Here is a 15486-nt window from a genome sequence, read left to right as displayed (position 1 = left end):
TAGAGGTGGGACTTTGATTGTGCAGCCCAGGGATTTGGGCCTGTGCACCTGAAGGGACAGGGCTGGTGAGGTGGCCTGAAAGTGAAGTGAAGTCGCTCTGTTGTGTCCAGCTCTTTGTGATCCCATGGACTTTAGCTTGCCAGGCTTCTCTGTCCATGGGATTCTCCAGGCAAGAATACTGGAGTGGGTTGCCATTTCCTTCTCCAGGTGAGGTGGCCTGGAAGGCTTTTAAATTGCATGCTTCCTTCCTGGGGCAGGGGGAATACAGGATATGTTCTGTTAGGTATTAATATATCTCCATGCAGATTATTTTGTAGTTTAGAATATAAATTCCTGAAGGGTGACAGGGTTTAATTCTGGAGTAGCTCATTTCCCTCACATACACTTTGTGAGATAGAGGCTGATTTGAACCTTCAGTGCATGATGATAATGGAGCCCTGAACTGTTACCACCTCCTATCCCCTTGCATGCCTCCCCTTTATCTACTGCATCCCTCATTTCCCACCTTCTCTTTTTGTCAGGCAAATTGAATTTATTATAAAAAAATGAGGAAAGGAAAGTTTTGTTCTGAGAGGATTAGGCGTTTGAGCTGTCAGATGCCAGGCGCTGTCACTGTGTATAGGTGGGATGTGTGGGACTCCTTCCTGAGCCATGCGTGCCCATGCTCCTCATCGTGGCACTTGGTGGGCACATGGTGTTCCCTTGCCCAGCACACAGTAGGTGTTCAGTAGATGTTTGTGGAAGGACTCACCCTGTTCTTTGACAGCAGTATTAAGTCTGCATTTTCAGAGCGTTACTACTACCTACTTTTCTACTTTGATCTCCTGAATCTTTTCTTCCTGAGTTCCAGACTAGCTAACCTCCCTTCTCCATCCCTGCAGACTTCAAATATTTCTACCACCTCAGACACTCTTTCTCTCATGTGACAAACTTCTCTGCACCTTCTCATAAGGCCCAATTCTGCCCCTTTCCAGGGAAGTCATTGCTGAGTGACTCAGATGAAGTCAGTTACCTCTTCCTGTGTATAGTTTTGTATTGAAGTTTGTTCGGCCTCTAGACAGTCAGCTTGGAAGACAACCTTTCTTTACTCTGGTGCTATATAACCTCCTATACTGTGCCTCCAGCACTTTAGCCTGGTGTCTGGTGGTTTCACATATGGGGGCTGGCTTGTAAGTTATTACAGGAAAGCATGTCATGGTGACTAGAAGCTCGCCTGAGTAGGCTCTGTGCTGGGGATGTGGAATATTATCCATTTACCGCTCAGCCTGCACCAGGCCTTTCCATAGGTACATAGATGACTGTCTGTTTCAGAGCTGGTTCTGGAAACTTGCAAAGTTAGAAAGTTCATTCTTTCTAGGAAGGACTCTGAGGAGGAGACCAATGTAATTAGGTCAGTGATTTCATGCCAGCAGTAGGAGCTTGGGAGGAGTAACTAGAGGCAGTTTTTCTTTTCAGGAGTCCGGGGAGAGATGAGGGAGTCTCGCTAACAGGGTGGTAGAAAGGAATGGTAAGTAACTAAAAGAGCTTTTGCTGGGGAAGCTTACCCACTATTTGGGAGGAATGACCACTGACCTTACCACACAGAAACTCAGCACTGATGGCCACATCATCTTTTCTGTAGAGACTGCTTCAGCCATCATGGAGGTGGCCGAGGTGGAAAGTCCGCTCAACCCCAGCTGTAAGATCATGACCTTCAGACCAACCATGGAGGAGTTCCGGGAGTTCAACAGATACCTCGCATACATGGAATCTAAAGGAGCCCATCGAGCGGGTCTTGCAAAGGTGATTATCTTCAGATGATTTTAAGCCAGAAAATGATCATTTGGCCTTTCAGTTATACTCTAAGTCTTCTTGATGTGGGAACTTGTTTTTTCCAAAGGAAGATATTTGCAAAATCTTTGTTCTTATTAATCCATGTGGAGTACTTGATTTCTTCAAGAAAATAATTATCTTATTTTTCTTTCAACTATTTATACTAGGTTACATTCTAGGGCTTTAAGAAAATAACCATACTGAACCAAGAGTGATTCCCAGAAACCAGAGAGACCCATGTAAGGGTTTCAGAAATGTGAGCATATTCATAGAGTTCATTAGTTGCTCAGAGGGCAGGTATAACCTGAAGCCTGAGTACTGCTCTGCTCCCTCTACCCTTCTTTTCCTTTTTGCCCCTGCTGCTCCCTGCTCCCTGCTTTCTCTTTCTCCCTCCCTTCTTCATTCTTTCTGTTTTAAAATGTAACAGATTTATTAGACATGATTCACATACCATACAATTCATGTATCATATAATTCACCCATTTAAAGTGTGCAATTCAGTGTTGGTTTTTTTTGGGGGGGAGTATATTCACAGAGTTGTGCAACCATCATCACTACCTAATTTCAGAACATTTTCACCCCCCACCAAAATAAACTGTACCCTTCAGCAGCCATTCTCTATTCCCTGCTATCCCCTACCCCCTGCCTCTTGACAACCACTAATCTGCTTCCTTTTTCTATGGATTTGCCTCTTCTATTTTCTTTTTAGTTATTTGTTCATCACATGTGGAGAATGCATACTCTGTGCCAGGCCCTATGTCAGATGCTGGGTGTGTGCGTGTGTGTTTGTGTGTGTGTGTGGTGTGGGGAGGTGAGGGAACAGAACAAAATCCCTGCCCTCTGGAAGCTAATATACTAGTGATAGCATTTTAGGGGTGAGATGGGGGACATCTAAGCAGAGATCTGAAGGATATAAATGAAAGTCTTTTTAAGATGTGGAGTTAGAAAGAATATTAAGTCCAGAGTCCTGGAAGCTGACCTGAGCTTCATTATGGCTTGTCCAGTCATAGTAAGGCATGGGGCATTCTGTTCCAAGTGCTGTGGGAAGTGTTAACAGGCTTAAAGCAGAGGGCAGGAGGACCCAGTGGCTGCTTGTTTGTTGGCCCATCTGTGTGGCTTGCGGGATCTTAATTCCCTCACCAAGGATGGAACCCAGGATCCTAGCAGTTAAAGCGCTGAGTCCTAACCATTGGACTGCCAGGGAATTCCCTGTTTATTTGTTTTGTTTTGTGATATTATTTTGATAAGACCACAGTGGCTTCTACATGAAGAATAAATTTGAAGGGGAGTAGAGCAGAAGCAAGGAGTGCTGTCAGGGGTAGTTGTGACTTGCTCAGGATCATAGGCATTGAGGGCTAAGGCGCCGAGGATTGCGTTGCAGCGTTGCCCTGTAGCTGCAGAGTTAGAACTTTGAAAGAGAGGTTGTCTAGGTTTGACCTTAACCTGAAATTAATGTATCTTTCTGTGATGGAAATCTATTTCAATGTAAAATTTTCTTCAGAAGAATAGATTTTCTTGGTACTTACTTAATTTTATTGTTGTTCTAAACGTTATGTTTATTATTAACGGATTTCTGTGGACTTGTTGACATCACCACATGAATTCCTGAGCTCCAGCAGAGCCTTCCCTGCTATGGCTCATTGTGGTTCTCCTTGAAGCCCCATCTCCGTGGTGGGCCCAGGAGCACTGAGAGGGGCTGCAGAACGAGCTTCCAGGCTTGCAGGGCTCAGGGTTCAAGTCCTCCTCCTGTATCTGGATGCAGCTGTTTGTAATGCTGGACTGTTTTGGCCTCTGTGCCTTGCAGTCTATTATTTTTTTCTGTGTAGTTCGTCACTGCTGGATAAGGTTTAAAATTCAGGGATATTAAGCTGAGTGGATTAGGGGTGGGTGAGACAGACAAAAAGAAAATAAAAAGTTTATAGTGAATTTCTCAGATATGCTATCCTTAGTTTAATCTTTTCATTAGGTTAGCTCTCAAAGATCCCATTTTTGGAACCTTAACACTTCCAGGTTATCTTTGAGGAGAAAAAAAACATGTTTAAGTTGAAGAGAAGAGAATGGTATTTCAGAATAATTTGGCACACAAAATTTTGATCATAAAATGAACCAGCTAGCAAGATTTGGGCTTTATTTGGGCAGCAGAGAGCTGGGGTGGCTGTCCTCTTCTCTGGGCTCTGAATCCAGCCCTTTGTCCTGTAGCTCTCCCTCTTTGTTCCCTGAAAACGTATACCTTACTGTGTTCCCTTGGGATTAGTGAACATCCCGTGGCTAGGGGCACGTTTAGTAACGTTAGAAAAGAAATTGGCAGCTACCCCCATGAGGGTGCTGGAGTACGGAGAGGACGTCTATGCCCCTGTGGACATTCTCTGACAGAGCAGAGTTAATGAGAACTACAGTTAATTTTCTGAGTGTTGAACCAGACACCAACCTGAGTCCAGATTCTCTTTATCAAGTGAGATTCATTGACAAAGATGGAGATAGTGATTTGATATTCAGTAATTTCCTTTTACTTATACTAGGAATACAGTGAACTGTTTTTTAGTCACTTTTGCCATCCTTTACATCAGGTCACAAAGACTAGTTTCACCTGCTTTTTTCAGCTCAATTTCACCCTTCTTTTTCTGGAAGTTGCCGCAATAGTAAATATATAAAACTGCACCAAATAAAATCAAATTGTATACATTAAAACTGCATTAATGTTGCTGTTTGTTTTGAGGGCTAGCCCTGGGGAACAGAGCTGTCTGTGAAATTCTTTGTTAATGCATCATTTAATGAATTGGTCTTAATTTTTGATTAAGATCAATTTGATTGGTTTGAAGAAAGTAGTTGAATAATAGTGACTTTGACCTCAGATTACAGTTTGCCTTGGTTGGTAACATTTTTTAGATTTATACTTATTTAATGTCCCCCCGACCACCCCCCCACCCCCAAGTGAGAGGTTTGACACTCTGACTTTCTACCTAGAGTTGTTGGTCTAATTGGGAAAGTGAAAAAATGACAGTGTCCTTAAATGTAAAGCTTGTACTTTTTTGTGGAGAAAGGTTATAATGAAACATTATTACATGAGGAATGGCCAAATTCTTCCACAGCAGTATTATGGACATACTCTGTCCTGGGCCTGAGGTTATCGTCTATAGTAGAGAGCTTCAAGAGTAGTGTAGAGGTGGCAGATAGCTGTCTGTGTCCACAGGTGCCGAAAGATGGGAGAAGCACTGCCCTTCCTCCTGTTGCTCCTTTCTCAGGTGGTCGGTGGTAGTAATGGCAACAGAGTTCAAGATCGGTAATGCAAATACAGATTTCAGTTAGATAAGGTTTACTTGTATAGGGCCCAAGCTGGGGTTGGGGAAATATTAATATAAAACATATATTTCTATTTTGATATAGTCAGGAAGGTAAACTTCAGGAGAAATGGGTTTCCTTTCTTTAGAGTCCTTACAAGTAAAAGTTTAACCTGAGTATTTTTAAGTCCTAAGTATTATATATTGTGCTTCCGTTTCCTATGTGAGACAATACAGTGTTAAGATTTAAAATTATAGTTGAAAAATAAAAATTTTGTCATAGGCCTGAACTTTCGGATTTTTAAAGTTCTGTCTGAACTCTTTAAACTTTAATTGGAGTAAATGAATACAAGTTTAGAATAATTATGAAGATAATATTTAGATTTTTGTAAATGTATTGTGTTATTTAACTTTAGAGAAGAAAATTTGCTACAAAATGTTTTTTGGATGAACAACTGCCTGTTTTTCACAACACTGGAAAATATTTAACTCTAAACATAATGTTGGTTTTGATTGTAGATATATTTCCAAGAAGGAGCCTGAATAAATATGTGCTTTATTTTTTTGAATAACCACATTCATTTCTGATGAAGAAAAAGTTAGTATTTATAAAATTCTTCATTACTATCCTTTGCCCTTTCAGAATATGATCAAGACAGTGTAAGTACGTTTATCCATTTGGTATGGTTGTCCACACTCTTAAAATATTGAGTATGTGTTCTCAGTAGTGTAAAGTGTGATCGTCTCTGGTGCCATTTTAAACCAACATACCTTAGAGAAAAATCAAATGTGTAATATTACCTTATTGCTGATGAAAATTAAATTAAGTTTAGAGTTTAAAGACCCCCCCAATCTCTTTTTTGAGTTAATATTCATTTATTGGCAGAAAGTGAAGAGGAACTAAAGGGTCTCTTGATGAAGATGAAAGAGGAGAGTGAGGAAAGTGAAAAAGCTGGCTTAAAACTCAACATTCAGAAAACTAAGGTCATGGCACACAGTCTTATCCCTTCATGGCACAAAGTTGGGGAAAATGTGGAAACAGTGTCAGATTTCATTTTCTTGGGCTCCAAAATCAGTGTGTACGGTGACTGCAGCCGTGAAATTAAAAGACACCTGCTTTTTGGATGAATAGCTATGACAAACCTAGACAGTGTATTAAAAAGCAGAGACATCACTTTGCAGACAAAGGTCTGTATAGTCAAAGCTGTGGTTTTTCCATTAGTCAAGTATGGATGTGAGAGTTGGACCATAAAGAAGGCTGAACACTGAAGAATTGATGCTTTCAAACCGTGGTGCTGTAGAAGACTCCTCAGAGTCCCTTGGACTGCAAGGAGATCCAACTAGTCCATTAAAGGAAATCAGTCTTGAATATTCATTGGAAGTACTGATGGTGAAACTGAAACTCCAATACTTTGGCCACTTGATGTGAATAGCTGACTCATTGGAAAAGACCCTGATGCTGGGAAAAATTGAGGGCAAGAGGAAAAGGGTGACAGAGCTTGCGACTGTTGGATGGCATCACTGACTCAATGGATATGAGTTTGAGCAAACTCAGGGAGGTAGTGTTGGACAGAGAAGCTTAGCATGCTGCAGTTCATGGGATCGCAAAGAGTCGGACCTGACTTAGTGACTGAACAATAACAGCAACAAGCCTTTTATCGATTGTGTAACATTGGCCAAGTCACACATTCCCTGACTCCAGGTTTTCTTATCTGATGAAGCCTAACTCAGAACCTTTCACAAAAGTCAGTTGCAGGTGCAGTGTAGATATAAATGTGAAAGACAAAATCTTAAAGCTCTTAGAATACAAAATAGAATGTATGCATTCTCTCAAGTAGGGAATTATATTTTTTTAAACAGAAGATCAAGGCAAAAATGAAGAAATTGGATTATATTAAAATGTATGACTCTTTGTGATTCCCTTGGACTATACAGACCATGGAATTCTCCAGGCCAGAATATTGGAGTGGGTAGCCTTTTCCTTCTCCAGGGGAATCTTCCCAACCCAGGGATCAAACCCAGGTCTCCCGCTTTGCAGGTGGATTCTTACCAGCTGAACCACAAGGGAAGCCCAAGAATACTGGAGAGGGTAGCCTGTGCCTTCTCCAGTGGATCTTCCTGACCCAGGAATTGAACCAGGATCTCCTACATTGCAGGTGGATTCTTTACCAACTGAGCTATCAGGGAAGCCCATATTAAAATGAAGAACTTATATTTATCAAAAGATACAGTTAAGGAGAACTAAACTAAAGAACTAAAGAGCCTCTTGATGAAGGTGAAAGAGGAGAGTGAAAAAGTTGGCTTAAAACTCAACATTCAGAAAACTAAGATCATGGCATCTGGCCCCATCACTTCATGGCGAATAGATGGGGAACCAGTGGAAACAGTGACAGACTTTATTTTCTTGGGCTCCTGAATCACTGCAAATGGTGACTGCAGCCATGAAATTAAAAGGCACTTGCTCCTGGAAAGAAAAGTTATGACCAACCTAGATAGCATATTCAAAAGCAGAGACATTACTTTGCCAATAAAGGTCCGTCTAGTCAAGGCTATGGTTTTTCCAGTAGTCATGTATGGATGTGAGAGTTGGACTGTGAAGAAAGCTGAGCGCCGAAGAATTGATGCTTTTGAACTGTGGTGTTGGAGAAGACTCTTGAGAGTCCCTTGGACTGCAAGGAGATCCAACCAGTCCATCCTAAAGGAGATCATTCCTGAATATTCATTGGAAGGACTGATGGTGAAACTGAAACTCCAATACTTTGGCCACCTGATATGAAGAACTGACTCACTGGAAAAGACCCTGATGGTGGGAAAGATTGAAGGCAGGAGGAGAAGGGGACGACAAAGGATGAGATGGCTGGATGGCATCACTGACTCAATGGACATGAGTTTGCGTAAACTCTGGCATTTGGTGATGGACAGGGAGGCCTGGTGTGCTGCAGTCCCTGGAGTAGTCACAGAGTCGGACACAGCTGAGCGACTGAAGTGAATGGAACAGTTAAGGAGGTTGAAGGGCAAGTTTCAGGGTAAGAAAAGATATTTGACATGTGCACACACACACGTATATATACAGATACTTGCAAATGTACATACCCAAGAATAACCAGACTCTATGCAGAATTCTATACATTAATAAAAAAAGGCTGACAGTGCAATAGTAAAGTGGGCAAGAGGCTTAAATAAATACTTTTTGAAAAAGGATATCTGTAGGGTCAATGAACATATGAAGAGATTTCTTCAGTTATCGAAAAATGCTAATCAAAAACCTACTTGAGTACCATTACACATCTGCCAGATCAGCACTACAAAGTGATGATGAAGATGTGGAGCAGTAGGGACTGTTCACACATTGCTGGTGGGACGGTGAATGGTACAACCACTTTGGCAGAAGTTTGGTAATAATGACTAAATTTGATCTGTGCATATCCTGTGTCACAGCAGTTTCACTGTTAGGATCTCTGCATGGGTGTGTGCTCACATGCTGCAGAAGGTGCATACATCTATATTAATAGCAGTGTTTGTAGTTGCTGATAATTAGAAAAAAACAAGTGATCACAAAATGGTTATCTCTTAACATAAATATTCATACAAAGGCATACTAAGTAGGAATGAAAACCAACAAACTTCAGCAACCTAGGTCATCATGTTTGAATCTCACAAAAATATCGAGAAAATAGAAAAGATAAGAAGTGTGTGTGTGTATACACACACACACACACATATATATTTATTTATGTATGCTTACATTTCTGTACATTTAAAAAACTTGTTAGGGTTGCATACACAGACATCAAACTATAAAACCCAATAAGGAAATGAATACCATAAGTGCCCTGATAGTGAACACTTTGTGAGCAAGAGGGGGATATGTGTAGAAAAGGGTACCAGGATCTCTGGGATACAAGCAGTATCCTATTTCTCACATGTGACAGTGGATACTCTGGTGTTTGCTTCATAATAACTCACAGAGATACATATTTGTGATTGTACATTTTCTGTATGTGTGCTATCTGTATTTTGCAATTAAATTTTTAAAAGAACTTTGTCTTAAAAAATTAAGACAACTTCTAAAGGTAGATAAAAGCTATAAACCATTACTCAATTCAAAACTTTGTTCTTTCTAATTTTTAATCATAGGAATATGTATTTTTGGTCTTATTGTTGATGCTCTTTTCATTGTTAGTAATTAAGTGTTTAAATACTCTGGGAAAATGGTGTGCTGAGCTGCTTCATACAGGCACATGAGAATTGAGGGAGCATGTCTCTTTTCAACCTCATATTCAGTGATGTCACATTGCTGAGCTCAAATTTGCCATGGCGGGAGTAGTTACACCGTGGAAATAGGCCACAGCTACGAATCAGGGTTTCCCCCACCTCCCCAGAAAGTTAGTTGTTAAACATTTACTAGCATTCCACTCTCATTTGCTATATTGTATGAGAGATATTTAAAGAAATGATATTGACTAAGCCCTGCTACTGTGCTGTGCTTAGTCACTCAATTGTGACTCTTTGCGACTCCATGGACTGTAGCCTGCCAGCCTGCCATGTGGATTCTCTGGGCAAGAATACTGGAGTGGGTTGCCATGCCTTCCTCCAGGGGATCTTCCCAACCCAGGGATCAAACCCAGGTCTCCTGCATTGCAGGCAGATTCTTTACCATCTGAGTCACCAGGGAAGCTGAAGAATACTGGCGTGGGTAGCCTGTCCCTTCTTCAGGGGATCTTCCCAACCCAGGAATCAAACTGGGGTCTCCTGCATTGCATGTGGATTCTTCACCAGCTGAACTACTAAGCACAGTACTTATTTTTCTCATGATAATATAAACAGCATTTGAACTTTGGCAAGTTATTTTATTTCTGTGTATCTCTCCGTTTTAGCTTGAAAATAGAGAGGTTAACTGTATCAAGTAAAAATAAGTTAATTAATGCAAGTTCAGTATTTGGTATAGTGAGTATTCAGTAGATTTTGTTTAAAAATGTCAGAAGGTAAATGTTTGGGAGAGTGAAATAATTTCCTTTATTGTAAATCTCCACAATTCTTTTACACATTTGTCATAGAAAAGATGAGGAATTCTTGTATTCTGCTGGAACATGAGAGCTAAATAACAATGTGGAATGTTTTCCAAATAATATTTTATTATTTTAGGTGATTCCTCCTAAGGAGTGGAAGCCAAGGCAGTGCTATGATGACATTGACAACTTGCTTATTCCAGCTCCGATTCAGCAGATGGTCACAGGGCAGTCAGGACTGTTCACTCAATACAACATCCAGAAAAAAGCCATGACAGTGAAGGAGTTCAGGCAGCTGGCCAACAGTGGCAAGTGAGTAGATTCAGTGTGCTGTTTTTATTTCTTTCGAAGATGTGGATGAATATGGTAAGAAACCAAGGAGATGGAAGCTTGTGAAGAGCGGGAGCCTTCTGCATAGTCTATTTCATTTCCCATTTAGCTGTTTCTGTTTTTTAGGTGGTTGTCTGCCTTCTAGAAAAATTGTTCCTCATTTTATCATCTCATTCATAATGTCTGTAAATGGATTTTTGTCCCTGTCTTTTACCTTGAGTTTTTGTTTCCACGCTTGATTCCTCTTTGTTAGGCAGTTTCTTCTGTGTGTGATAAAGTTTAAGTCTTAAATGATAAGTTACAGATATTAGAAGAATAAAAAGAAAGTCCTTGGGGATTTTCCTAGTGGTCCAATGGCTAAGACTGTGCTCTCAATGCTGGGGGCCTGGGTTCAATCCCTGGTCAGGGAAATAGATCCTACATGCTGTAACTAAGGCTGGGCACAGCCAAGTAAATAAATGAAATAAATAAGTGAAACAATAAATAAATGAAATAGTAAAAAAAAAAAAAAGAAAGGAAAATCCTTGAATGACTTGAATGGCCACCATTATTGTAGTAGTCACCTGTTGCTATGTAATGAATGACCCCAAACCTTAGTATCTTAGATCAGTAAACATTTTACATCAGTTTCTGAAGGTTAGGAGGCTGAGTGGCTTAGCGGGGTGGCTGTGGTTCAGGACCTTGCATGAAGTTATAGTCAAGTTGGGTGGGGTTGCTGTCACCTGAAGACTTGACTGTGTCTAGAGGATTTTCTTCCAGTATTCCTTCCCTTATGTGACTTTTGGCTGGAGTCCTGAGTTCCTTGCTGCAATAGCTATTCCTTGTGTTGTGTGGCATCTAACTTCTTCCAAAGCAAGTGATCCAGAAGTTCAGTTCAGTTCAGTCGCTCAGTCGTGTCCGACTCTTTGCGACCCTATGAATCGCAGCACGCCAGGCCTCCCTGTCCATCACCAACTCCCGGAGTTCACTCAGACTCACGTCCATCAAGTCAGTGATGCCATCCAGCCATCTCATCCTCGGTCGTCCCGTTCTCCTCCTGCCCCCAATCCCTAAGTTACCAAGATGGAAAACAAACTGTCTTTTCATTACCTGTTTCTTGACTATCATTTCTGCCATGTTCTATTTGTTATATGCCAAGTGCAGCCCATACTTAAGGGGAGGAGAATTAAGCTGTATATCTTGAAGGGAGATGTATCAAAGAATTTGTGGATATATTTAGAAACTGTCACGGTTGTTATTATTAAATTACCTTTAAAAAAAACTGTTTTTGATATGGTAGTTAAGGTCTTAGATCAAAACATTAATGTAGAAACACCCCTTCCCCACCAAACCAATCACTATCTAACCTAAAAACATCATTGTCTAAATTCCCTGGATGGGTATGCATGAGATTGAGTCCTTTGGATGATCTTAAAAAAACAAACAAACCTACCTGTATTTGACATAGTAAGCACTCGATGGTAGTTGAAGAATCTTTTATTCTATATGAAGTTCCTGTTATGGAGCATAATTGCTATTCCAAAGGAATTAAACATTTGATAGTTAATTCAAGTTTCTCTTGAGTTTTTGTTGTTGTTGTTGTTAGGCATTGATAAAACCTCGTTGTTTCAGATCTCAATTGAGAATGTAAAACTTTAATCAAAGACTGGATTGGTTTGCTTTCATATTCTGTAAGAACTCTAATAAAAAGTTCAGTGCCAAAACAAGATTGCAGAAGCAATTTTATCCAATTTCATATAAACTGTTTATTGTATTCTGTTCTCTATCTTCTATCCCATTTCCAGAGTCATTCTTTTTTTTTTTCCTAATTTTTCTTTCCATAGTCATCCTTAAAGTATTAAATAGCTTATTTCATTTATACTAAATTTTAGTGGAATCTCTACTTCATACATTTTAAGTTGTTCAAGTATAGTATAATTGGTTAAAGAGTTTAAAAAATGTTTTGAAAGATAAAATAATGAGTTTTAAGTAATTTTTTGCTTCTGTTGTTGGTACTTACATGGAAGTATATTTCTTAGTCAAAAAATGAAGTTTTCATATAGAGTTATTTAGGAGAGTTTTGAGAGATCTATGATAAATACATTTATATATTTACTTGTTAGATTTGACAGCATGAGGATGCAGTATTTTCATTTCGATGAAATTTTATTTAGAAAGTGATGGGCAGGGAAAACCTTAAAATTGTCTTTACTGTTTGTGCTTTGTTTCCTCTCTCTTTTCCAGGTACTGTACCCCGAGATACTTGGATTATGAAGATTTGGAGCGCAAGTACTGGAAGAACTTAACCTTCGTGGCACCTATTTATGGTGCAGACATTAATGGGAGCATATATGATGAGGTATATTTCTATTATAGTGGGTTTTATAAGGTATCATTTCATATTATTGTTTTTGTTACCATTTTAGGTGGTTGAGAAGCAGTTATTTGTTGTGCTTTGTGTGACCCATAACTCCTCATAGGACAAGAGGAAATAAAGACACATCAGTATGATTGCTGCTGCTGCTGATTTTTAAATTGAAACCAGCTAATTGTACAAATATCTGAGACTGTTCAACAATAAAATAGTATGTAGTTATCTGGCTAGTCTTTAAGTTACACTCAAAATTTTTAAAAGCAAAAGCACATTATAAAAATACTTGGAAAACTGGAAATATTATTCATAATAAAGTAAAGTCGCTCAGTCGTGTCTGACTCTTTGCGACCCGATAGTCTGTAGCCTACCAGGCTCTTCTGCCCATGGGATTTTCCAGGTGAGAGTACTGGAGTGGGTTGCCATTTCCTTCTCCAGAGGATCTTCCAGACCCAGGGATCGAAACCGGGTCTCCCGCATTGTAGGCAGACGCTTTACCGTCTGAGCCACCAGGGAATTAATATGTATTGTGGCTCAGATTGTAAAGTGTCTGCAATGCGGGAGACCCAGGTTTCCTTTCCTTTCCTGTAACATGCTTATATTCTCTTTTTTTACTGCCCCCAAATTGTTAGGAATTTTTTTTTTTAAATACACATTGCAGTCTTTCTAGTTATTTTTCATGAGAACATAATCTGCTTGATATGTTATCCTTCTTGCCTCTCCCAATACTTAAAATCCTATTAATTTTTTTTCCTTTCGAAACCCTTTTTACATTTTCCATTGTTTTATTTTGAAAAATTTCTTGCCTACCGAAAAGTTGAAGTAACGCAGTGAACACTGGATGCCTTCATGTGGATTCATGAGTTCATTTTGCTGCATTTGCTTTTTGTTTCTCTGTCACTCTGTCTTTGTTTCTGTCTCTCTGTTCTTCTGCTGTAACATTTGAAAGTGAGTTACACACATCATGACAGTTCACCCTTAATTATTTCAGCATGAATCTTTCAGTTATAAGGCAATTTAAAATTTATATTGGGCTTCCCTTGTGGCTCAGCTTGTAAGAATCTGCCTGCAATGTGGGAGACCTAGGTTTGATCCCTGGGTTGGGAAGATCCCATGGAGAAGGGAAAGGCCACTCACTGCAGTGTTCTGGCCTGGAGAATTCCATGGACTGTATGGTCCATGGGGTTGCAAAGAGTCGGACACGACTGAGCGACTTCCAACATTTATACAATAGTATCTAATATAGAGATTATTTTCATAGATCCCTAAGTTTCCCAGTAATGTTCTTTATAAACTGCTTTTTCCCCCATATGAAGGATCCAGTCAAGAATTTCCCTTTGTTTTTTAAAAAACTAGTATATTTTTGGCTGTGCTGGGTCTTCATTGCTGTGCAAGGCTTTCTGTAGTTGCAGAGCGGGGGCTTCTGTCTAGCTGTGGCGCATGGGCTGCTCACTGTGCTGGCTCCTCCTGTTGCAGAGCACAGACTCTTAGCAGATAGGCATCAGTAGTGGGAGCACGCTGGCTCAGTAGCTGTGCTCGTGGGCCCTAGAGCATGTAGGCTTCAGTAGCTGTGACTCACAGGCTCTACGAGCGCAGCCTTAGAAGTTGTGGTACATGGGCTTAGTTGCTCTGCGCCAGGTGAATCTTTCCAGACTGGGGATCGAACTCATGTTCCGTGCATTGGCAGGTAGACTCTTGTCCACTGTGCCACCAGGGAAGTCTGAAAGAACCATTGTTATTTTTGAAAATAGGCTGGGTATTAGGTGATACTGTGGAATTACTGATGTCATATTCAATGTGATGATGGCATGGTGGCTTTGTCATTACTAAAGAATAAATCAATAAGAATATAGTTGGAGTACAAGAATTTAGTACAACATTGCAAATCAAATATACTTCAGTTTTTTAAAAGGAGGGAAAGAGAATATACTTCTTGTATATGTTTTTATTTATGTATATGTTTTTTTATTTTGTATATGTTTTTATATATGTTTTTATTTTGTGTCTTCTCTGTGGCTTCTTCCCTGTGGTATCCTGGCAAGTTTGCAGGTTTCTGCAAACACACACACAAACACTTACATTAATGTATATACATAGATATATATACACATGCACATAGACACATATATTTTTCCTTATAAATTGAGACTATACACTGAAAAATATATAGGTGAAATAATATGCACTCTGGAATTTGTTTTTAAAATATCTCAGGAAATAAAGTGGAATGGATATAGTTGAATGAAGATTGGCCAAGTATTGGTAAATGAAGCTAGATGATGGATACATGATGTTTAAAATATGTATGTTTGGAATATTACAAGTTAAAAAAGGGAAAACATTCTTTCTCTTTCTGCCTTTTGGATTTTCACCAGTGTAAATAACCTCCATATTGATAATGTATTGTTCAGTTAGTACATACTTGTATAGAAAAATTTAAAAATAGAGAAAAATATGAAGAAAAGGTTACTTATAAGCTTACCAAGCAAGCATAGCCTCTGTGATTTCCTTTTGGCCTTTTATGTCAGTGTATATATATGCTTGCATGTGTGTTTGTGTTTCCCCACCTCAAAGGCTGAGGTGCGTTGCTTTAGAAGCATTTTCAGTATTGCTCTCCAGAGGATCATTTCAGTGTATTCTAGCTCCAGCGGTTTCAGATTGTACCTTATATTAAGTCTTTGCTATGTTTTTTGGTATTTCAATTCCA

At 39.6% G+C, this 15486-nt stretch overlaps 1 protein-coding gene across 3 annotated transcripts in view; it reads left to right on the top strand.

Annotated features, from left to right (window-relative positions):
* LOC120860208 (lysine-specific demethylase 4C) overlaps positions 1–15486 on the top strand; it is a 404469-nt gene that overhangs the window by 30243 nt on the left and 358740 nt on the right. For all 3 annotated transcript variants that reach the window (XM_040235989.1, XM_040235987.1, XM_040235988.1), the window contains exons 2-4: positions 1622–1782; positions 10236–10411; positions 12653–12767. In XM_040235989.1, coding sequence (XP_040091923.1) covers positions 1639–1782; positions 10236–10411; positions 12653–12767 — 435 coding nt within the window. In that variant the 5' untranslated portion in view covers positions 1622–1638. The remainder of the gene's footprint in view (positions 1–1621; positions 1783–10235; positions 10412–12652; positions 12768–15486) is intronic.

This window comes from Oryx dammah, unplaced genomic scaffold, assembly GCF_014754425.2.
Source record: "Oryx dammah isolate SB20612 unplaced genomic scaffold, SCBI_Odam_1.1 HiC_scaffold_11050, whole genome shotgun sequence".
Lineage (NCBI taxonomy): Eukaryota > Metazoa > Chordata > Mammalia > Artiodactyla > Bovidae > Oryx > Oryx dammah.
The sequence above is the reverse complement of the archived record's forward strand: the minus strand, read 5'-3'. Positions and strand labels throughout refer to the sequence as shown.